This window comes from Cherax quadricarinatus, chromosome 85, assembly GCF_038502225.1.
Source record: "Cherax quadricarinatus isolate ZL_2023a chromosome 85, ASM3850222v1, whole genome shotgun sequence".
Classification (NCBI taxonomy): Eukaryota; Metazoa; Arthropoda; class Malacostraca; order Decapoda; family Parastacidae; genus Cherax; species Cherax quadricarinatus.
In genome coordinates, this window is record NC_091376.1 from 8,329,842 (window position 1) to 8,355,620 (window position 25,779).

The window sequence follows — 25,779 nt, forward strand, 5'->3', positions numbered from 1 at the left end:
CTAATTTGTTAGGTATGTTAAATGTTAATCTGTCAGGTCTGTTAATTGTTAATCTGTCAGGTCATTCTTTAAGTGGAGATAAATGGTATAAAATACCGACATGATGGAAAAAATAAAGGATTGCATTATGCCACACTTAAGGCTTCTTTTATTCTTTAAGTTTAGGTACATAAAACTTGTCCTGTGTTGTATTTTATTGTTTACTGTACAAAGAAACAAAAATTTTGGTAGTGTACATTTTTTTCAGAATCGTGACTGGTTGAAATCCCTGACTCTAAACAACATGAAGAATTTAGAGCACATTGAAACCTCTATGTTTGTCTTTGTGTTGGACGACACGGCTCCAGAGAACTTTAATCAGGTAAAATATTATTGTGTATGGACAATTTTTTTGTGTTTTTCAACAAATCAGCTGTCTTCCATTGAGTCAGGGTATCCTGAAAAAGAAGAAACACTTAAGCCATTACTCACTCTGTCACTGTTTTGTAAGAGGGGTGTCTATGCTACAGTTTACAACTGCAAATATTCCCTCCCCTCCATTTATCTTTGTTGAAAGTTTCAGGTGGAGGGGGTAGGGATATATCAGTTTAGTGGGGCATCTGAGATGTAATGTCAGTGCATCTCTGGCAAGACAGTGATTGAGTGAGTGATGGTGAAAGCATTTCTTCTTTTTCACCCTACCTCAGTGGGAGATGGCCGGTGTGTTAAAAAAAAAATTAGTTTGCATTTTTAAATGTATTTGGTATCTTCTGTATATTTTTTTTTATCCCTTACAGTGTCCAGTCCATCAATCTAAAAATTATTCTCACACCAAGAATTTTCCCCCCAAAATTTTTGTTATATTTTCTTGTGAAATACAGTGGACCTTCATTTTTTTTTTTTTTTTCAACAAGTCGGCCATCTCCCACCGAGGCAGGGTGACCCAAAAAAGAAAGAAAATCCCCAAAAAGAAAATGCTTTCAACACTTTCACCTCACTCACACATTATCACTGTTTTTGCAGAGGTGCTTAGAATACAACAGTTTAGAAGCATATATGTATAAAGATACACAACATATCCCTCCAAACTGCCAATATCCCAAACCCCTCCTTTAAAGTGCAGGCATTTTATGCGACCTTAATTCATTACAGAAGGCTGTTCAAGTGCCTCTCCATTTGAGTATCGAACAAGTTCTTCGCAACCAATTTTCTGTTTGGTTGGCTGTTATCACTAATCGTCGTAGGCCCCATGGTGACTTATACAGATAATACAAAAAAAGAAAACAGAAAGCGAAGAACCACGAAATAGTTTACAGCAAAGTTTTGGCAGGTCGTATTTGTTTGGTCGAGTGCTGAGCTTTGCTCAGGTAGGGAGCTGGCTGTATACTGAGGGTCCACTGTAGTAGAGAACCTTTTTTCTGAAGGTAATGAAACCAGAAGTACGCAGTTTGATGGAAAACTTACAAAATGATGCTCTCGCAAAGCTAGCGGTTTCAGCGATATTTACGCATAAGTGATTTCGCCTACTGTGAGCCCTATTTTTGGCCAGTTCCATTGTTCCAATTGACCCACCTATTTCAACTACCAAAAAGTGATCAGAAATCAGTAATATGGCCAGTTTCTCACAAATTTCAGAAAATGTCACTTTCAAAATAGGGTCCAGATTAAACAGTGCAGGCATTCCTGGCACTAAACTAACATATACTCTGTTCATTAGTTATGTTTTCAGGCTTTACACATGAATCCCATTTTGATTTTTTATTCACACAATTTCTATTCTCACCAAAAAATAGAAGATTTATTGTTATGCATTATTGTAATACAGTGGAACCTCAAATTTCGAACTGCTCCCAACTCAACCAGTTATATAAGTGTATTTTTGTAAGTGCTTTTATAAGTGTATTTTTGAGGGTCTGAAATGGACTAATCTAATTTACATTATTCCTAATGGGAATAAATTCGTTTGGTAATGGCACTCGAACAGCCTTCTGGAACGAAGAAAGTTCGAAATTTGAGGTTCCACTGTAATTGTATAAATAATATGGCAAAAATCGAATGTTTCCCGCTACTTTGAGCTCAATTTCAAGCTATTTTCATTCCTAAAACCAGTTAAAATCATCTCTATTTCTGTAATAGATCTTCATTCTGTCAAATGAGACCAAGAAACTGTGAATACAATCATAAAAACCATACAAAAATACACCTCAGATTCACTGTTTTAAACCAAAAATGCAGTCACAGTTTTTTTTCTCATTATGCACTGTGTGCTGCAGGATTTTTTTTATGGTGCACACTTACCACATAGTCCCATTCTCTCATATCCAGGCCCAAATTTATTGCTCACAGCTTATCTGAGTGAACTGAGCTCATGGTGTAATGCTATGGCACAGACACTGACTTCAAACCCATAATATTATGACACGGATGATGAAGTGGTTAATACACTGACCATCTCTCACTGAGGCAGGGTGGCCTGAAGAAGAAACACTTTGACCATCATTCATACTATCACTGTCTTGCCAAAGGCATACAAATGCAACAGTTCAGAAGACCCTCCAAATAGCAATTATCTCCACCTCTCTTTTAGAGTGCAGGCACTATATATCAAACCTCCAGGATTCAAGTCTGGCACTCTAACGAGAGGGGTGAGGATGGTGCATGTGAAAATGTTAGATAGGAGTGAGGGGCAAATAGTTAATGGAATGTGATGTACTGTTTGAGTTTTGAAGTAAGGAAGTATTTTTCAGTACATGATAGGTCAATGGGGATCACAGTTGCTGGCCTTATAACCAGTATTTTTTCTTTTTACTATTATGCTTTGGTATGAAACTGCCAGCTTTAAGAAATAAAATTAATACGGGTAATATGAGATGAGGAAGTGACATGTAGAACTCCTGGGTATCTTTATCAACAACATATAGAACTCCTGGGTATCTTTATCAACAACATATAGAACTCCTGGGTATCTTTATCAACATGTATGTTAATTGTTAATTTGTCAGGTCATTCTTTAAGTGGAGATAAATGGTAATAAATGATAGTAGGTTGGTAGACAGCAACCACCCAGGGAGGTACTACCGTCCTGCCAAGTGAGTGTAAAACGAAAGCCTGTAATTGTTTTACATGATGGTAGGATTGCTGTTGTCTTTTGTCTGTCTCATAAATATGCAAGATTACAGGTATGTCTTGGTACTTCTACTTACACTTAGGTCACACTACACACACATGTACACGTTTATTTATACACACTCATTTGAGTTTTCTTAGATTTTATCTTAATAGTTTTTGTTCTTATTACTTTTCCTTTTATATTCATGGGAAGTGAAATAAGAATCTTTCCTCCGTAAGCCATGTGTGTTGTAAAAGTCGGCTAAAATGCCGTGAACAATGGGCTAGTAACCCCTTTTCCTGTAATTATTACTAAAAAGAATAAGAGGAAGAAAATTGTCAAAGTGAGATGTCTGAATATGCATAGATGTTGTGCGAATGATAAGAAACAGATGATTGTGAATGTTATGAATGAGAAGAAGCTGGATGTCCTGGCTTTAAGTGAAACAAAGCTGAAGGGGGTGGGAGAGTTTCAGTGGGGAGAAATAAATGAGATTAGGTCAGGGGTTTCAAATAGAGTTAGAGCTAAAGAAAGAGTAGCAATAATGTTGAAGGATAAGTTATGGCAGGAATAGAGGGAATATAAATGTATTAATTCAAGGATTATGTGGAGTAAAATAAGGGTTGGATGTGAAAAGTGGGTTATAGTAAGCATTTATGCAACTGGAGAAGAAAGAAGTGTAAAGGAGAGAGAGAGATTTTGGGAAATGTTGAGTGAGTGTGTGGGAAGTTTTGAACCAAGTGTGAGGGTGCTTGTGGTTGGGGATTTCAGTGCTAAAGTGGGTTAAAATGTTGTGGAGGGAGTAGTAGGTAAATTTGGGGTGCCAGGGGTAATTGAAAATGGGAAGCATTTAATTGAGCTATGTGTAGAAAGAGGTTTGGTAATAAGTAATGCATATTTTATGAAAAAGAGGATAAATAAGTATACAAGGTATGATATAGCACGTAATGAAAATAGTTTGTTAGATTATGTATTGGTGGATAAAAGGCTGATGGGTAGGCTTCAGGATGTACATGTTTATAGAGGGGCAACTGATATATCAGATCATTATTTAGTTGTAGCCACAGTTAGAGTAAGAGGTAGATACGACGAAAGGAAAATAGAAACAAGTAGTAAGAGAGAGGTGAAAGTGTATAAACTAAGGAAGGAGGAAGTTAGGGTGAGATATAAGCAACTTTTGGCAGAAAGGGGGGCTAGTGTAAGTATGAGTAGTAGGGGGGTTGAAGAGGGTTGAAATAGTTTTAAAAATGCAGTATTAGAATGTGGGGCAGAAATTTGTGGTTATAGGAAGGTGGGTGCTGGGAGAAAGAGGAGTGATTGATGGAATGAAGAAGTAAAGGGTGTGATAAAAGACAAAAAGTTAGCTTATGAGAGGTTTTTACAAAGCAAAAGTGTTATAAGAAGAGCAGAGTATATGGAAAGTAAAAGAAAGGTGATGAGAGTAGTGACATAGTGCAAAAGGAGAGCAGATGATAGAGTGGGAGAGGCACTGTCAAGATATTTTGATGAAAACAAGAAAAAAATTTGGAGTGAGATAAACAAGTTAAGAAAGCCTAGGGAATGAATGGATTTATCAATTAAAAACAGAGTAGGGGAGTTAGTAGAGGTGGAGCTGGAGGTATTGGGTAGATGGCGGGAATATTTTGAGGAAATTTTAAATGTCAACAAAGAAAGGGAGGCGGTCATTTCATGCACTGGCCAGTGAGGTATAACATCTTTTAGGAGTGAAGAACAGCAGGTTGTGAGTGAGGGGGAGGTACGTGAGGCATTACGTAGATTGAAAGGGGATAAAGCACCATGAACTAACGGGATAATGACAGAAATGTTAAAAGCAGGGGGGAGTATAGTGTTGGAGTGATTGGTATTTTTGTTAATGAATGTATGGAAGAGGGAAGGGTAACTAGGGATTGGCAGAGAGTGTGTATAGTTCTTTTATATAAAGGGAAGGGGGACAAAAGAGATTGTAAAAATTATAGGGGCATAAGTTTACTGAGTATACCAGGAAAAGTGTATGGTAGGGTTATTATTGAAAGAATTAGAGGTAAGACAAAGGGTAGGATTGCAGATGAGCAAGGAGGCTTTAGAGTGGATAGGGGATGTGTAGATCAAGTGTTTACATTGAAGCATATATGTGAACAGTATTTAGATAAAGGTAGGGAAGTTTTCATTGCATTTATGGATTTAGAAAAGGCATATGATAGAGTGGATAAGGGAGCAATGTGGCAGATGTTGCAAGTATATGGAATAGGTAGTAAGTTACTAAATGCTGTAAAGAGTTTTTATGAGGATAGTGAGGCTCAGGTTAGGGTGTGTAGAAGAGAGGGAGATTACTTCCTAGTAAAAGTAGGACTTAGACAGGGATGTGTAATGTCACCATGGTTGTTTAATGTATTTATAGATGGGGTTGTAAAAGATGTAAATGCTAGGGTGTTTGGAAGAGGAGTGGGATTAAATTATGGGGAATCAAATACAAAATGGGAATTAACACATTTACTTTTTGCTGATGGTACTGTGCTTATGCGTGATTCTAAAGAAACGTTGCAAAGGTTAGTGGACGAGTTTGGGAGTGTGTAAAGGTAGAAAGTTGAAAGTGAACATAGATAAGAGTAAGGTGATGAGGGCATCAAATGATTTAGACAAAGAAAAATTGGATATCACATTGGAGAGGAGTATGGAAGAAGTGAATGTTTTCAGATATATGGGAGTTGATGTGTCAGCTAATGGGTATATGAAGGGTGAGGTAAATCATAGAATTTATGAGGGAAAAAAGGTGAGTGGTGCGTTGAAGTATACGTGGAGACAAAAAACGTTATCCATGGAGGCAAAGAAGGGAATGTACGAAGTATAGTGGTACCAACACTCTTATATGGGTGTGAAGCTTGGGTTGCAAATGCTGTAGCAAGGAGGCGGCTGGAGGCAGTGGAGATGTCCTGTCTACGGGCAGTGTGTGGTGTAAATATTATGCTGAGAATTTGGAATGTGGAAATTAGGAGGTGTGGAGTTACTAAAAGTATTAGGGCTGAAGAGGGGTTGTTGAGGTGGTTTGGTCATTTAGAGAGAATGGATCAAAATAGAATGACTTGGAGAGCATATAAATCTGTAGGGGAAGGAAGGCAGGATAGGGGTCGTCCTTGAAAAGGTAGGAGGGAGTGGGGGTAAAGGAGGTTTTGTGGGTGAGGGGCTTGGACTTCTAGCAAGCATGCGTGAGCATAATAGATAGGAGTGAATGGAGATCAATGGTTTTTGGGACCTGATGAGCTGTTGGAGTGTGAGCAGGGTAATATTTAGTGAAGGGATTCAGGGAAACCGGTTATTTTTATGTAACCGGACTTGAGTACTTGAAATGGAAAGTACAATGCCTGCACTTTAAAGGAGGGGTTTGGGATATTGGCAGTTTAAGGGATATGTTGTATATCTTTATATATGCTTCTAAACTGTTGTATCTGGGTGCCTTTGCAAAAACAGTGATTATGTATGAGTGAGGTGAAAGTGTTGAATGATGATGAAAGTACAGTGGACCCCCGCATAACGATTACCTCCGAATGCGACCAATTATGTAAGTATATTTATGTAAGTGCATTTGTATGTGTATGTTTGGGGGTCTGAAATGGACTAATCTACTTCACAATATTTCTTATGGGAACAAATTCGACCAGTACTGGCACCTGAACATACTTCTGGAGTGGGACTGTACATTTTGGGGATTTTCCAACTTGTTGAAAAAAAAAATGTATAGGACTTATATGTCAGGTTTGCTACTATCCACGGTTTCGGTATCTATGACAGGTCGTTGGAACGTATCCCCCACGGACACAGGGGCCCTACTGTGCTGTATTTTATTTGTATATTGTAGGAAGGGAAATTACCCAGTGTTTGTTTTTTGTCATAACATACTAACATACATATTATGCATGATTAGTAAAAGTTACATTGTACTTGTTATTATAGCACTTTTAAAATGGTTATTGTTAATTATTTTTCAGCTCATTTGGGAAGGTCTTTGTGGAGACACAACTAATCGCTGGGCGGACAAAAGTCTCTCGGCCATTTTAACAAGGAATGGATATGGAGTCATGAACAATGATGTAAGGCATAAGTACATGTAGTTTAAAAAAGATTTTTGTGTTGTTCTTATGACAAAAGACTTGTGAGAAACATTGTTTTCATCCCATCTTCCCCCCATCCCCTCTTTTTTTTATAGCATTCCATCCTTTTTTATAGCAGTCCATCCCTTTTTATAGCATTCCATCCCTTTTATAGCATTCTCTCCTTTTTATAGCATTCCATTTTTTCATAGCATTCCATCTTTTTTAGCATCCCATCTTTTTATTATAGCTTTCCATCTTTTTTTTATAGCATCCCATGTTTTTTTAATAGTATCCCATCTTTTTTTAATCATCCCATCTTGCACAACATTGTCCACTTTCAGCATTCTGTGGTTACATTTTTCTCTCTTCCCTCTCCATATTGTTTAAATGTTATTTCTAGCTACAGTGAACCCTCTCATAACATTCTTAATATTTATGAAAATGGTCAGGTAATGTTAGTGTTGTGTGAGATGAAGAACATGGGAAGAAATAGGGTTGCAGTCCACCAAATTTGCCAAATAAGTTTTTTTTAATGTCATACTAGGTAAAAATTACTGCAGCACATTATAACTTTTTTGTTTTTTTAACAAACTGGCCATATGCTTGGCCCATGGCTGGGCTCAGAGTAGATTAACTCTCGAAACTCTTCAAAGGTATATCAAAGGTATGCCACTGAGGCAGAGTGACCTAAAAAGAAATACGAAAGTTTTTCTTTTTAAATTTAGTAATTTATATAGGAGAAGGGGTTAGTAGCCCCTTGCTCCTGTTATTTTAGTTGCCTCTTACGACACGCATGGCTCATGGAAGAAGAATTCTCACAGTATAACGTATTTTATATAATTAAATTTTTTTTATATCTTTGCATAATACTACTACTACTACTACTACTACTGACTACTACTGACTACTACTATTACTACTACTACTACTACTAACTACTACTACTAACTACTACTACTAACTACTACTACTAACTACTACTACTACTAACTACTACTACTACTAACTACTACTACTAACTACTACTACTAACTACTACTGCTAACTACTACTACTGCTAACTACTACTACTACTACTACTACTACTTACTACTACTTACTACTACTAACTACTACTACTACTAACTACTACTACTACTAACTACTACTACTACTAACTACTACTGACTACTACTACTACTAACTACTATTACTACTAACTACTACCGATTACTACTACTACTACTGCTACTTACCACTACGACTAACTACTACTAATACTACTACTAACTTCTACTAATACTACTACTAACTGCTACTACTACTAACTACTATTACAACTAACTACTGCTACTATCTACCACTATTACTATTAACTACTACAACTACTACTAATTACTATTACTACTACTACTACTACTAACTACTACTACTACTACTAACTACTACCTGCCTATATATACCCGTCCTGCTCTACTTCTCGTTAGTGTGACTTTGCAAATGCTGCAAGTCGGACCGAAACGTCGTCGTAACCTCCTCTCTTCTATGTGCAGGTTACTTGCGTATTGTTCCAGTCACGGTATTGTGCCTTTTTTGTTATTTATACAATGTGTGATGTACACGTAGAATATTGTTAAGTACAGTTGAGTATATGGTGATGGTCTAAGAAGAATTTTGTTGGCAAAAAGTGGGGAGTCAACTTATTATGGGTAATATTGCAGAAGATTTGAAATCTATAAACTGTAATCATTATACCTCAGAAAACAAGAGTAGAGCAGCACTGTAGTAGGCCTACTGTCCATGCTAAGAAGGTCTTGCCCACAATTACATATTCCACTCATCTCCATCTATTGTTAAACCAGTGTTTTAATTTCTGCATAAGAACATAAAAAACATGGTAGGTAGGTCCAACTCTCACTCTAGCACAACTTATGTAACTGTTCAAGCTTTTTAGTGTGTTACATAAATACAAAACTTTCTTATCAAATTTCTTCTTTTCTATTTTCCTTTTTAAAGGTTATTTTATTAAATCTGAATTCATTGTTTCAAATTCTATTTTGGGTAGTAGTTAGTAATAGTAGTAGTGGTGGTGATGGTAGTTAGTAGTAGTAGTGGTGGTGATGGTAGTTAGTAGCAATAGTTGAGGTGATGGTAGTTAGTAGTAGTAGTAGTAGTGGTGGTAGTTGTAGTAGTGGTGGTGGTAGTAGTAGTGGTGGTGGTAGTTAGTAATAGTGGTGGGGGTGGTAGTAGTGGTGGGGGCAGTAGTATAAGTAGTGCATCAGTGATAGAAGTGGAAATAAGAAGGTAGTAGTGGTAGTGAAAAGGAGCAGAGAGTGAAGTGTTAGTGACAAAATAGTAGTAGCAGTGGTAGTAATAGTGGATGCAGTATATATAATCTAACTGCCTTTCCTTAGCACTTCTCAGTATTACCAGTTAATGGTTCACGTAACATTACCATAAGAAACAAACCAGGGTACAAGTAGGGTTAGAATCCATGGCAAGTGAGTTTTAAAACTCTAAGCCAATGCGGTAACCTGGAATTTTGCTGCTCACTTGCCATGGGTTCTAACCCCACCCTTACTCTGGTTTGTTTGCAGTAGTAGTATTACAGTTTCATGAGTCATTGCCATAAGTTTGTTCTCTAAGTGCGGGTTTTTGGTGCAGGGTAAACTCTACTTTTTTTTAATTTCTGTATAGTAATACAGTAGCAGTACTGCCTCATTTTCTTTATCTCTTTAATTTTATAGGTTTTACCTCAGTTACATATTATATCTTTCTAGCTTTAATCTTATCCTCATTTTAAGGGGAGGGGGAGAGCCTTGATGCCAGTGCAAGGCTCTTCATCTTAGGAATTGGAGCTATCCCCTTCCTTGAATCACACCTGACTAACTTCCATTTCCCCAGATATAGTGCATCCCTTACTGATTTAGTTCTTCACAAATATAATAATAATCTTACCCAGTGACTACCTTTCTAATTGAATAAATTGATTGCTAACTTCCTCTCTCCAGTAGGCTGATATAACACTGCAGGACTTGCAACATTTTTTTGCATTTTAGCAATTTTTTTTGTCTTGCTGATACTTCTCTCTCTTCTAAATTTGTTTGTCTGTTTTATTCTTTGCTTTTGTCTTTTTCCTTCTTTCTGTGACTGCTCATTCTTGTTTAGTCTCCTTATATTTTTCCTTCTTGCTATGACTTCACTCATTTGTGTTCAGAATTGTTCAGTTTTCATTCATCTTTGCCTGCCCACACCACATTAATTTGGAACTATTAGGATTATAATTTTGGTTTGAATTAATGTTACTTCCAAGGTTCTCAGTGGTTTTTGTTCTGTCGTTTTCAGCACACACCATACGATGCAATGGTCTCTGTAATGTTGGGTCACTACCAACACTTGATGCTGGAGGACATAGAAGGTCAGTGGACAGGACCTGCAGAAATAAGAGAGTTTCCAATGCCCATTCTTTTGAACTTTGATCTGGATGCCAAGCTTGTAGCAGCTATATCTTCTGCTAAAGAAACCAGCCTATCATATGTGAGTTATGTGATTTTTATTCTTGCTTTTTATTTTATTTTTTTTTGCTTGTTAAAAATGTGTTAAATATGCTAAACAATTCTTTCAACAAAAAATATGTTAAAAACTATTTATTCTTCTTCTCTTTTTTAGTAAATGTCTACAGGAGAAGGGGTTACTAGCCCATTGCTCCCGGCATTTTAGTCGCCTCATACGACACCCATGGCTTACGGAGGAAAGATTCTTTTCCACTTCCCCATGGACAATAGAAGAAATAAAGAGGAACAAGAGCTATTTAGAAAAAGGAGAAAAACCTAGATGTATGTATATATATATGCATGTGCGTGTCTGTGAAGTGTGAACAAAGTGTAAGTAGGAGTAGCAAGATATCCCTGTTATCTAGCGTGTTTATGAGACAGAAAAAGAAACCAGCAATCCTACCATCATGCAAAACAGTTACAGGTTTCTGTTTCACAGTCATCTGGCAGGACGGTAGTACTTCCCTGGGTGGTTGCTGTCTACCAACCTACTAATGTTGCAGTTTAAAAACTGTAGTGTAAAGCACCCTTCTGGCAAGACAGTGATGGAGTGAATGATGGTGAAAGTTTTTCTTTTTCGGGCCACCCTGCCTTGGTGGGAATCGGCCAGTGTGATAATAAAAAAAAAAAAAATAAATATTTATTCTTATTCTCATTATTTATATCATAATTCAACCGGTTATTTTTATATCTGGTTATTTTTATAGCCAGTTATTTTTATATCCTGTTATTTTTATATCCGGTTATTTTTATATAGCCAGACTTGAGTCCTGGAAATGGGAAGTACAATGCCTGTACTCTAAAGGAGGGGTTTGGGATATTAGCAATTTGGAGGGATATGTTGTGTTTCTTTATACATACATGTATATGCTTCTAAACTGTTGTGTTCTGAGCACCTCTGCAAAAACAGTGATTATGTGTGAGTGAGGTGAAAGTGTTGAATGATGATGAAAGTATTTTCTTTTGGGGGATTTTCTTTCTTTTTGGGTCACCCTGCCTCGGTGGGAGACGGCCGACTTGTTAAAAAAAAAAATTCAACTTTAAAGAAATATTTGTTTGCTCGTTTGTTCTTTGTAATGCCTAAATTTGTTGTTTCTTTCTTTCTTTCAACTCATCGGCCATATCCCACTGAGGCGGGGTGGCCCAAAAGGAAAAACGAAAGTTTCTCCTTTTACATTTAGTAATATATACAGGAGAAGGGGTTACTAGCCCCTTGCTCAAATTTGTTGTTTGTATGCCTTTAATGTCCTTATATGCATCATATAATAATTATTGCCATTGTAGTCTTAAGTTAGGCTTAAGCTTGCCTGAATTGCTCTGCATAACTATGTGCTTTCTGCATGCACAGCCAAATGTCCCCCCAGAGGCATCGCTTGGGTTGGTGTCACCCGGGGCAGTATCTTTGGTGTCACCCGGAGTAGCATCTTTAGTGTCACCCCCATGAAATCCAAGGGCAGGGGGATAGGGATAGTAAACTCCAGTTATATCACTGCTGCATGACCAGTGACTCATGTTTAGCAATGAGAACGTTTAAAAGCTATAACTGAATTTTATTAATGATAAAATATATAATCGTAGTAATATTGAGGAAACATAAACTTAAATACCACTTTGAGTACAGCCAACAGATCCTACATTTATTCATTTTCAACAATGAAAAAAAAAAAACTTGAAAAATAAAGAAAAACACTAGTTCTGATTTAACCTTGAGTACTGGTAACATCTCAATGAATCTGATATTTCATTTCCTTGCCTACAATCCTGCAAAATCATCTATCACATCATCAAGATCAATGATTTTCCCTATATAAGCCTATTTGTATTCTGTAATCCTATAATACGCTGTAAAGAAACGAAGGATTTTTCTCTTAGGCTGCTGCAGCATGGTTTGGTCATTAGTGTTACCTTCTTTAGAGGCTCTATGGTGTCACCCCCTAAATGGTGTCACCCGGGGTGCCTCCCCCCTTACAACGCCCCTCTCTTACGATGCCCCTGTGTCACCCATCTCTGTATAAACATTGTATCATACAAAAATAAATCTTTGTATGAGGAATATTGAAATGCCTAACTTTCAGTACTGATACACTCTATGACTTGTTGATTGAAATAGGTTTATTCCATCAATGCTGTCTTTCCTTATTAGCTTGTTGCTCTGTTGTGCTATTCCTTTAGTATTTTGGTGCTTTGTGACTCATACAGGTTGAGTGCATTTTGTGGGAAGTACAGTGTTTGCACTCTGAAGGAGGGGCAAGAATACTGCAGTTTGGAGAGGCATCTGAACTGTAGTATTAGTGTGCCTCTGACAAGCACAACATTGACAGGGTGAATGATGATGAAAGTGTTTCTTGTTTTTCTGGGTCGCCTACCTCAGCGGGAGACAACTAGCATGTTAAAAAGTAAAATGTGTGAGGGATAAGGTTGCTATAGCTTACGAAAGACTTAGTTGTGTAATGTACCAGCATGTCCTTGTGATGTATGCAAAAGGCATATGTTTTTACGAGTCAGTTTTGGAACCCCTTATACTGCCGAGAGCTGTATCCAGCCCATTTCTCTACAAAAATTAGCTAAAAAGTTATTTTACTGCATAAATAACAAAAAGGCACAATACCGTGACTGGAACGATACACAAATAACCCGCACATAAAAGACAGAAGCTTACGACGACGTTTCGGTCCGACTTGGACCATTGACAAAGTATTTCGATGGATCATATCAGTTTGAAGCATATTCTGGCATACTTAAATTTTTAGGTAAAATAGGCATATAAATCATCATAAAGTGTTCGATTTTCTGTTTAATTATCTGTATTTTTAACACATCAGCGATTTCCCATTGAGGCAGGGTGATCCTGAAAAAAAAGAAACAAGTTTTTCTTCTTTTCACATTTAGTACTTTATACAGGAGAAGGGGTTACTAGCCCCTTGCTCACTGCATTTTAGTCGCCTCATATGACACACACACAAGATAAGATTTCGTTCGGATTTTTAACCTCGGAGGGTTAGCTACCCAGGATAACCCAAGAAAGTCAGTGCATCATCGAGGACTGTCTAACTCATTTCCATTGGGGTCCTCGATCTTGTCCCCCAGGATGCGACCCACACCAGTCGACTAACACCCAGGTACCTATTTGCTGCTAGGTGAACAGGACAACAGGTGTAAGGAAACGTGTCGAAATGTTTCCACCCGCCGGGAATCGAACCCGGGCCCTCCGTGTGTGAAGCGGGAGCTTTAGCCACCAGGCCACCGGGCCACATGGGATAGAGGAAGGTTAAAATAAACTAATGCCAGCCTAGAATAACCTAGGACAATTCAGGACATTTATGAAAGAAAATGTTTCAGCAGGAGTGACTTCAGGAGTCCTAAGCTCTGAAGAAGCTACTCCTGGTGAAACATTTTCTTAAATAAATGCCCTGAACTGTACACAGATGTCCTTTTTTCACCCCCACAGTCGATAGATATCACCATACCATTTGCAGAACTAAATAACTTAGTTTTACCAAGGTTGAGAATGTTCAGAAATTGATGTTATATAATGTACATGATGTATGATGCAGGCCCAGATGCTGTGTGGTTCTTATAGGCTTAGTACTTCCCCATAATAATAACGTGATGTAGGTCAGAAATTATTTTCCACATTTATATTTCATAAAATAATTAAAGGTTTCAGAATTTGTTGTTAATTTTTTATTAGACTAATTGCTTATAAAGTGCAGAATATGAATACAATTTTTATTTAGAATTTAAAACTTTGAAAGTAGAAAGTTGAAAGTGAAAATAGATAAGAGTAAGGTGATGAGGGTATCAAACGATTTAGATAAAGAAAAATTGGATATCACATTGGAAGGAGGGAGTATGGAAGAAGTGAATGTTTTCAGATATTTGGGAGTTGACTTGTCAGCAGATGGGTTTATGAAGGATAAGGTTAACCATAGAATTGATGAAAGAAAAAAGGTGAGTGGTGCATTGAGGTATATGTGGAGACAAAGAACGCTATCAATGGAGGCAAAGAAGGGAATATACGAGAGTATTAACACTATTATATGGGTGTGAAATATACACAAATAACCCGTACATAGAAGAGAGGAGCTTACGACGACGTTTCGGTCCGACTTGGACCAGAAGTGGAGCAGGACGGCTATATATAGGCAGGAAGGGGTGGTAGTAGTAGTGGTAGTAGTACTGGTAGTGGTTGTAGTAGTGGTAGTAGTAGTAGTAGTAGTAGTGGTAGGAGGAGGAGAAGGAGCCGCCGCCGCAGCCGCAGCCGCTGCCGCCAGTCAAATACAAAGAAAGGAGAGCACTGCAAAGGAGCTAGGTGCCCACAGAGGGAGAGCAAGTGCACGGAGGTGGGGGGAAGGGGAAGTGATGAAATAAATAATGAAGGAACAGAAACATGAGACAGAAGAAAGAAAGACAACCCAGAGGAGAAAAAAAGAAGAAAGAGGAAAGGGGAAGAGGGAGAAAAAGAAAAAATGAGGAATCAGGTTAAGTCACGGGTGTTCTGAAGTTTGGAGCATTTTACAATATAGTGGGAGAGGAAGGTATCTACAGAGACGAAGCCAGGACTAAGATTCATACAAGGAAAGTTGTGTATTAGAGAGGATTCAACTAGACGGCGACTGTTAGAGTTGGAAGTAGGGAAGACAGTTTTAGCGGAAGACCAGTCAATAGGATGGATGTGATCTCTGACGTGACAGAACAGAGCATTGTTAGTGTTGGCAAGCCTAACACTTGGGTGTGAAGCTTGGGTTGCAAATGCTGCAGCGAGGAGGCAGCTGGAGGCAGTGGAGATGTCCTGTCTAAGGGCAATGTGTGGTGTAAATATTATGCAGAGAATTCATAGTGTGAAAATTAGGAGGTGCTGTGGAGTTACTAAAAGTATTAGTCAGGGCTGAAGAGGGGTTGTTGAGGTGGTTTGGTCATTTAGAGAGAATGGAACAAAGTAGAATGACTTGGAGAGCATATAAATCTGTAGGGAAAGGAAGGCAGGGTAGGGGGTCATCCCCAAAAAGGTTGGAGGGAGGGGGTAAAGGAGATTTTGTGGGTGAGGGGCTTGGACTTCCAGCAAGCATGCGTGAGTGTGTTAGATAGGAGTGAATGGAGATGAATGGTTTTTGGGACCTGATGAGCTGTTGGAGTGTGAGCAGAGTAATATTTTGTGAAGGGATTCAGGAAAACTGGTTAGCCAGACTTGAGTCCTGGAAATGGGAAGTACAATGCCTGCACTTTAAAGGAGGGGTTTGGGATAAGCTATTGTATCTGAGCATCTCTGCAAAGACAGTGATTATGCATGAGTGATGGTGAAAGTGTTGAATGATGATGAAAGTTTTTTCTTTCTTTTTGAGTTCTTCTTTCATTTTGAGTCACCCTGCCTCGGTGGGAAACGGCCGATGTGTTAAAAAATATATAAAATACTACTGTAATAGGTAAATTCAAAATTTTATTGCTCTTTTATAAGCTTAAGTTACTTATTATTTATTTTATGAAGTTTATTATTATTATTATTATTAGTGGTAGTATTAGTATAATTACAGGTAGTAAGTATGTAGACAGTACCCACTCAGGGAGTTGCTACTATCCTATCATTCTCTAGGTCCTGTGTGAGTCTTACAGGTTTAGCTCTTTCCCACAAATATGATAATTTGCATAAATTTTCAATAAGCATTGCTTTTTTATTTTCTCTTAGATCAACAACATATGTGCCAAGTCATTGTTCTTCACCGAGTATGGGAAGGATTTTATGAAGCCTTATAAGCTGCATCCTGATGCTTTTGTTCAAATGTCCTTGCAACTGGCTTATTGGCGCTTACACGGCAGGTAAGTAATGTTCTTGTCACTGACTTATCAATACTGAATGACAGGCAGTGTACTTGTAACTGACTTAACAGTACTGAATGACAGGCAGTGTTCTTATCAGTACCTAAGTGACAGGCAGTGTTCTTATAACTGACTTATCAGTACTGAATGACAGGCAGTGTACTTGTAACTGACTTATCAGTACTGAATGACAGACAGTGTTCTTGTAACTGACTTATCAGTACTGAATGACAGACAGTGTTCTTGTAACTGACTTATCAGTACTGAATGACAGACAGTGTTCTTATCAGTACCTGAGTGACAGACAGTGTTCTTATCAGTACCTGAGTGACAGGCAATGTTCTTATCAGTACCTGAATGACAGGCAGTGTTCTTGTAACTGACTTATCAATATTGAATGACAGGCAGTGTTCTTATCAGTACCTGAGTGACAGGCAGTGTTCTTATCAGTACCTGAGTGACAGGCAATGTTCTTATTTATCAGTACCTGAATGACAGGCAGTGTTCTTGTAACTGACTTATCTATACTGAATGACAGGCAGTTTCTTATCAATATCTGAGTAAGAGGCAGTGTTCTTATCAGTACCTGAGTGGCAGGCAGTGTTCTTATCAGTACCTGAGTGACAGGCAGTGTTCTTGTAATTGACTTATCAATACTGAATGACAGGAAGTGTTCTTATCAATACCTGAGTGACAGGGAGTGTTCTTATCAGTACCTGAGTGACAGGGAGTGTTCTTGTAAGTGACTTATCAGTACTTGAATGACAGGCAGTGTTTTTGTAACTGACTTATCAATATCTGAATGACAGGCAGTGTTCTTATAACTGATTCATCAATAATGACAGGCAGTGTTCTTATCAGTACCTGAGTGACAGTGTAAGTGACTTATCAGTACTTGAATGACTTGTAATTGACTTTTCAATACTGAATGACAGGCAATGTTCCTGTAACTGACTTATTTTTTGAGTTATTATACCATGATCACACTTGTTGAAGACTGAAAAGTTAGGATATACTATGTCTGAATTTTGTATGTCTTCTGGTGCATCCAGGACCATGTCAAGGTGATATAGGCAGTTGTGAGAGGCAAGAGCAACTTGCTCTAAACCCATATTACCCTGAGTTGTGCAGTTGTTGTTATTCACTGTGTTAAACAGTTGCTATACTGTCATTTTTGTAGAGTGGGGCTGTATCCATGCTTTTTTTCATAACTGGGATGACTCCTTTGTTAAAACTTTGTCTCAATAGTATATGTAAGGTATATAATGGTGCTTCTTGCCTGGAGCATAGTTCATGGGCACACTATCAGTGGCTTCTTCAGTGTTGAGTGGGTTTATGGTTATGTCAGAAATTTTAGAGGTGTTGGAAGAGTTGTGTGTCTCACTCATGAAAAATTTAATTTGATTGTTAATCTTTAGTCTGATTAATGACTCACTGAACACAGAGTTATATTAGGACTTAAGTATTTCACTTACTTCACATGCCATTAGTGTAAGTTCCATCTCCTTTAAGCAAGAGCCTAATATTAGATGTGACATTTCCCCTGGATTTTGCAAATGAAAAAAAGTATTTTGGGTTTCCTTCAATTTCAGTAATGGGCTTTGGCTCCGTCTGTCTTTTATGGACTCTGTGTGATACATTCAGTTTTGTCTCAGTGTTTTCCATCATTCTAACCAGTATTTATTTTTGCTCTTGAGACGATGTGAGAACTTTTGTAAGTTTAGTGATTCTTCGTCTTCACCTGTGCAGAAAGCATCTCTTTTTCTCTCTAACCTGCATCTTATCTTCATTTTTCTTAATGATATGAATCAGGAGCATCTTTCTAGTTCCATTGAGCTCATCCTCTCAACACACTGATTTAAATTCCTGTTGCTCATACTATCTTCTAAGATATTTCAGTAAAGTCATGACTTTTTTGATCCTGGTTAATGTTGTGGATTATTAAGTGTCCAGAGAAGGGGAGGGTAGTTCCAAATTTCTTAACCCTTTAATGTTTCATCATTGAAATAATGTGGTGATTTAGATGTATTCTTAGTATTTATAGAATTTTTGAAAGTGAATCCAAATGGTCATTATTCCTGCTTGTGAGCAATTTGGACCACTTTCTGCCAAATCTAGAACTACGCTTTTCACTCTTTCCTCATGAAGATTTATGAGTCTCTGATTGGGTCCCTGAAGAAGGCAAAGCATTATACTGTAGATGAATGGTTCAGAGAACCGAAACGATAAATTAGACATGTGTCTAACTTATCAAAGCATTATACTGTTATCTAAAGGCACCATAAATTATTTTTTGCTCCATGATGGGACTCTACAAATTATCAGAAAAGTGAGCCCCTTTCGGGTTATAAGAATGATACAAGGTTCACTATTATTTTATATGTTCACATACTCTACTTGTAGGCCCGCACCCACCTATGAGACAGCATCTACTCGTCAGTTTCACGCTGGTCGTACTGAAACCATGCGTTCCTGCACGGCAGAATCTGTTGACTGGGTACAAACAATGCTAAATCCCAAAGCAAAGGTATGTATGCTTTTGTATGAAGGATTTACACCATTTCTCTTTATTTGCTTATCCAACCTAAATTTGAAACTACCCAAAGTCCCAGCCTCAATAACCCAACTAGGTAGACTGTTCCACTCATCAACTACCCTATTTCCAAACCAATACTTTCCTATGTCCTTTCTAAATCTAAACTTATCTAATTTAAATCCATTACTGCGGGTTCTCTGTTGGAGAGACATCCTCAAGACCTTATTAATATCCCCTTTATTAATACCTATCTTCCACTTATACACTTCGATCAGGTCTCCCCTCATTCTTCGTCTAACAAGTGAATGTAACTTAAGAGTCTTCAATCTTTCTTCATAAGGAAGATTTCTAATGCTAGGATGACTAAATTAATACATAGCATTAGAAATCTTCCTTATGAAGAAAGATTGAAGACTCTTCAGTTACATTCACTTGTTAGACGAAGAATGAGGGGAGACCTGATCGAAGTGTATAAGTGGAAGATAGGTATTAATAAAGGGGATATTAATAAGGTCTTGAGGATGTCTCTCCAAGAGAGAACCCGCAGTAATGGATTTAAATTAGATAAGTTTAGATTTAGAAAGGACATTGGAAAGTATCGGATTTAAAATAGGGTAGTTGATGAGTGGAACAGTCTACCTAGTTGGGTTATTGAGGCTGGGACTTTGGGTAGTTTCAAATTTAGGTTGGATAAGTACACGAGTGGGAGGGGTTGGATTTGAGTGGGACTTTCACATCAGAGCTTATTTCTTGTGTAGCATTGAAAATTGGGTTGGGCAAATGTTTTGTTAGTGGGATGAATTGTAAAGGACCTGCCTAGTATGGACCAACAGGCCTCCTGCAGTGTTCCTCCTTTCTTATGTTCTTATGTTTAACATAATTTAGGACTGCTATGGGATGGTACTTAGCCTTGTAATTAAAGTAAGCCTTCCTTGTAACTAACTAATAGGGAGGAAGTGGATGGTCAGTAATGGCAGGTATGGAGGATAGAGAAGAGATGTTTTGCTGTAAATAGTAACAATGACAAAAAAATTCATAACTCACAGATTTTTACCATTGTTTCTGAGTCCATTGATCCACCAGATTTTGCTCTATTTCTGAAGTCCATTTAATTGAGGGTCATTATATTGAAGGTTAATTCTATGATGTTATGGCAGACAAAGCTTCAAATCCTGGAGTTATAAGATAAAATTTTGTTTAGATTTTTTACCCGGAGTAGTATTAGCTACCCAGGATAACCCAAGAAAGTCAGTGTATCATCAAGGACTGTCTGTCTTATTGAGTGTGAGTTTGAAATTGTGATATACAGCATTAAATGAGATTCAAACTATTGCACTGTACCCAGCACACGAAAATCTTTCTTCCAGACTGCCGAGAAGCGTCGCAAGCTAGTAGCAGCAGTGGACTGCCACAACCGACTCATGAAAGAATGCCAGAAAAATGAAGGCATTGATAGACACATGCTTGGGCTATATATTGTGGCTTTAGAATCTGGCATGGATATTCCTGATTTGTTTTTGGACCCATCTTTCACGAAAAGGTAAGATTCTTATTTAAAAATTGAGAGTTGGTGTGCACCCTTTTCTATGATTATGGTATGTACATACAGACGCTCCTTGCTTTATGATAATTTGACTTAGGATATTTTAACTTCAAGATGGTATGATAGTGATGCTCATTCTGTACTGTACAGTACTGTTTGTTTATTGATAGGATAAACTTGCATTCATTTATTTACTTTTCAATACTGGTATTAGTTTATTTGCTTATTTAGCATATACAGGTCTCCCTCAACATTCACGTTTTCAACTTTCACGGGCTTCACACATTCGCGAATTCCCAACCGCCAAATTCCCAGCCACCAAATTCCCAGCCGCCAAATCATATTTAAATTTCCCGCCACCTGCGAATCCCTACTACCCTCCCTCCGACCCCCGCAACTGGCAGCCAGCCCTCCCACCACTCAGTGTGGTGAGTGTTTTGTTTGTTCATTATTTGCTATTAAACTACAGTATAAATAATGTAAACCCATTCATGACTGCATATTGGAATGGCTATTAGGAAAGGTATTAGATGGTGACATCATGTGTTTAATCTTGAACACTGCAAAGAATTAAACATTTCTGCTACAGCTAATAATAACAATAGTAGTAATAATAATAATAATAATAATAAATATGATATAATTGAAGAAGGAAATTGTACAAAAATACGAGGGAATGGTTGACACATTGTCAGTGTGACTGTTTATGCTGGAGTGAACATTAGTCTCCCTGCTCTTCCAAACATTTCACAATAATTCATTGTGTTTGGTGCTTGAAGATTGAGTGTGACTGGAGTGGTAGAGGCAGTGATTGAGGCAATGGTATTTAATAACATACACGTTAATAATAATACATGTTATTAATAATATGTACTATTATTATTTATAACATATATGTTATTAAATACATGTTATTAATAATAACATGTACTATTATTATTTATAACATATATGTTATTAAATACCACTGCCTCAACTGCTGAATTATTGTGAAATGTTTGGAAGAGCAGGGAGACTAATGTTCACTCCAGCATAAACAAAGTCACACTGACGATATGTCAACCACTCCCTCGTATTTTTGTACAATTTCCTTCTTCAATTATATCGTATTTATTATTATTATTATTATTATTATTATTATTATTATTATTATTATTATTATTATTATTATTATTATTATTACTATTGTTATTATTAGCAATAGCAGAAATGTTCGATTCTTTGCTGTGTTCAAGAGTAAACACATGATGTCACCGTCTAATACCTTTCCTAATAGCCATTCCAATATGCAGTCATGAATGGGTTTACATTATTTATTCTGTAGTTTAATAGCAAATAATGAACAAACAAAACACTCACCACACTGAGTGGTGGGAGGGCTGGCTGCCAGTTGCGGGGGTCGGAGGGAGGGTAGTAGGGACTCGCATTGGTGGAGGCAGTGGTGGAGTCTGTGGTATTTAATAACATACATTTTATTACATACATGTTATTAAATAACATACGTTATTAAAGCATAACATGTATATATTTAGTACAATTTACGACGTTTTCATGTATTTTATGATTATTCATGGTTCAACAAGTTAAGGAAGCAGTATTGTAATATATTTCCCTACAATATATTGGGGCACCAAACATTCACGGTTTTTCAACATTCGCGAGGCTCTTGATCCCCTAACCCTCGCGAATGTTGAGGGAGACCTGTACAGTGATACCTTTCATGGCCGAGACTGGTTCGGAAACACAGAGTTTCCTGATACATGGGGGGGGGGGATACACATCCATACTGTCATATCGCCATTGGTGACTGCATTGTAGGTTTAAAAAAAATGAGTGCAATGTCGTCTGGCGGTGGGACCAGACACTCTGGACTCTAATAACAGCCTCTCGGATTTCATGGACCACAGGACCATAACTTTTCAAATGGGTTGTGGACAGTGGCTGCTCCAAATACTCCAAAAGTGTTTTGACACCTGCCCTTGCTGGTGAAGTTTTTGGTCTTAGAGGCATTGGGTTGTCATTGTCGTCGTCACTTTCGGAATGTTCCGGGTGCAACACTGATTCTGCAGTCTCTGCATCCATCAGAGATTGCACACCAGGGTCATCTTCATCACACACTAGCCAGTCCTGCACGTCGTCTTCTGTAGTTTTTTCCCCAGCCTTGGGTCAACCTGCATCCACATGCTACAATATTTCCCTCTTTTTTTTCTAGAGTGAGCATATTCCTGGCCCTCTTTGGTGCCATACACAGCTGTAATAATGCTAAAAGGAAGGCAAATAACATGGCTCCTAGTGGCCAACCAGTACACTAAAGTGTGCAGCAAGTTTGATTCAGACTTCTGCCATATCCGAATAGCTGTTCGGATGTTTCGGTAATAATTTTAGAATTTTGCCCTTTCCCAGGGCCTGCTCGGTGAGGTTTGAATAATGGCAGGTCGGATATGCGAGGTATCACTGTATTCATATTCGACTTAAGATATTTTCAACTTACAATGGATTCTTTGGAACATAACCCTATTTAAGTTAAGGTGCACCTGTACTGTATTCTATTCTTGTGAGTTATAGTCTTGCCTGAGGCACTGTATGTTGCATAATAGAGACTTCACAATGTTATTTTTTCCCCTTTTATAATTTGTACAGTAATTATCAATTGTTGTATTTCTACATCATGCACCAGTACAAAGAGCAACACTGATTTTCCGGCAACCTTGGATCCTCGACTTTGCTGATATATCAATTTTGCTGGACCAGCAGAGGTCACGTAATAATAATTTAACAGTAGACCTCTGATTTACCATGGTCTGCTGGAAACTTAAATTAACCATTAGTTTAAATAAAACAAGTTTGTTTGTTACTGTACTTGTAAAGAATGTTGTATTATCACCACTCCCAGAGTGATGAATATTAGAATTTCACTGGCACTGCAAAGCTAATCGCTAGTGTTAGCAAATTATACTAAGAGTCACACAGAATCAAGGGATCACCACCAACAACTGCAGTGCAAACATTGTAAATGAGCACACATCACTGCCATCTGTGGCTGCCAGGTAAATTATTTAGGCAAAAATGTAGCCTTATAATTTTGCCCAAACTAAAAGAGGGGCTGGACAATCTGTTGCTGGTAAATCAGTGGTGTGCCTCTGTGTGTGGCTGCAGGAGTTGAGTCACAGCATGCATGTGCATGCTTGCCTGTATGTGTGTGTGTATGTTGGTGTTTTTTTTTAACACATTGGGCGTCTCCCACCAAGGCAGGGTGGCCCGAAAAAGAAAAACATTCATCATCATTCACTCCATCACTGTCTTGCCAGAGGCATGCTTACATTACAGTTATAAATTGCAACATTAACACATCTTCTTCAGAGTGCAGACACTGTACTTCCCATCTCCAGGACTCAAGTCTGGCCTGCCGGTTTCCCTGAATCCCTTCATAACTGTTACCTTGCTCACACTCCAACAGCAGGTCTAGTGTGTACTCGCCTATTTGTGGTTGCAGGAGTTGAGTCATAGCTCCTGGCCCTGCCTCTTCACTGGTCACTACTAGGTCCTCTCCCTTCTCCATGAGCTTTATCATACCTTGTCTTAAAACTATGCATGGTTCCTGCGTAAGCACATGTGTGTGCTCACCTGTATGTGGTTGCAGGGGTTGAGTGACAGCTCCTGTGTGTGTGTTTAATTATTTATTCATTTGTTTGTTTATTTGCTGTAGTTCTTATTTATTTTGTAGTATAAAAATAGTGTTAATTTTGGGGCAAAATGTCCTTTGTATGAATACTATGAATATAATATTGTTGAAGGACTGTATAGAAATTAATTTTATAGCTACAGCATCTACTGTAGAATAGAATTAAAACAAATTTTACATAAAAACTTGATATGAAATATTCTCTATTTTCAGTGGCGGTGGTGGCAACTTTGTACTTTCAACAAGTACCGTGGGATACACACCCGTGTTTGGTGGCGTAGCAGCGATGATTCCTAATGGCTATGGCTGTTTCTACAGTATGGTCTCGGACAGGCAAGACGACTCAATCATATTTTTTTTGTCAACAAGTCGGCCATCTCCCACCGAGGCAGGGTGATCCAAAAAGAAAGAAAATCCCCAAAACAAAAATATACTTTCATCATCATTCAACACTTTCACCTCACTCATACATAATCATAATTTTTGCAGAGGTGCCCAGATACAACAGCTTAGAAGCATATATAAAGATACAATATAAAAAGTGACCTGAAATAATATAATAAACTATACTAAAATTTATTCAAAATTTACCATATAGAATATATCAGGGGCCCCAATTATATATATACACAGTTATATCATTAATTAAAATAGTAGTAGTGAATCTTTATTAAGAATGTTTTGCTTCAAAGAAATTTACCTTAGAGAAGTTTACCTCAGAGATGATTTTAGATGCCAAAACAAAGATTCTAAATTATATCAGAAAACATTACCCCCAGTTAAATGTATACAATAGCCTGCACTCTGAAAGAGGGGTAGAGATGATGTAGTTTGGAAGGGCATTGCAGTTGTAATGTCAGTGTGTCTGGAAAGGCAGTGATCACATGAGTGGTGGTGAAAGTTTTTCTTCTTATTTTCAGGCCACCCTACCTTGGTGGGAGAGAGCTTATGTGTTAAAAAAAAAAACGGCAAAGCTCAGTGGTGTTGAAACTAACTTAAAAAGTCAGCCACAACATACATTTACAGTAGTTATTCCCTCAGCCTAGCTTCTGAAGTTTGTGGTATATTTTAAATGTTTATACAGTAGTGTACTGTATACTATAATAAGCAGAATAGAGGAAATCAGCTCTCATAAACATTACTTAGGTTTGCATGCTCATTGGAGAGCTGGTCATAAGTGTAAGTGGTCGGTAAACGAGTATGTTGCTAAGTGAGGAGAGGCTGTAGTGTGCACATTTTTCTTGGTGTTGGACTAGAGAACACATAGCTCTTGCCATCATTCTGACAAGCTGCCCAGCTACCACATCTCATATTTATGTCAAATTTATTCTACTGTGGGTGTATGTATCATGTTTATATGTTATATAGCATGTTTCTTACATAATTTAAAAAAAATATCATAAATGGATTAATGAAAGTGTCTATACAGTAATAACTTAATATACAACATTTAAAGCACCCCATAGTTATTATTATTATTAATAATATTAATATG

At 37.7% G+C, this 25,779-nt stretch overlaps 1 protein-coding gene across 1 annotated transcript in view; it reads left to right on the plus strand.

Annotated features, from left to right (window-relative positions):
• Window positions 1–247: 247 nt before the first annotated feature.
• Window positions 248–25,779, plus strand: part of CROT (Carnitine O-octanoyltransferase) — a gene marked incomplete at its 5' end in the record, with an annotated part of 41,034 nt that continues 15,502 nt past the window's right edge. Inside the window, 7 exon segments of the mRNA XM_070103327.1 lie at window positions 248–361; window positions 7,072–7,173; window positions 10,501–10,692; window positions 16,393–16,523; window positions 18,927–19,050; window positions 20,427–20,599; window positions 24,498–24,617. Of these exon segments, the coding sequence (XP_069959428.1) occupies window positions 248–361; window positions 7,072–7,173; window positions 10,501–10,692; window positions 16,393–16,523; window positions 18,927–19,050; window positions 20,427–20,599; window positions 24,498–24,617 (956 nt within the window).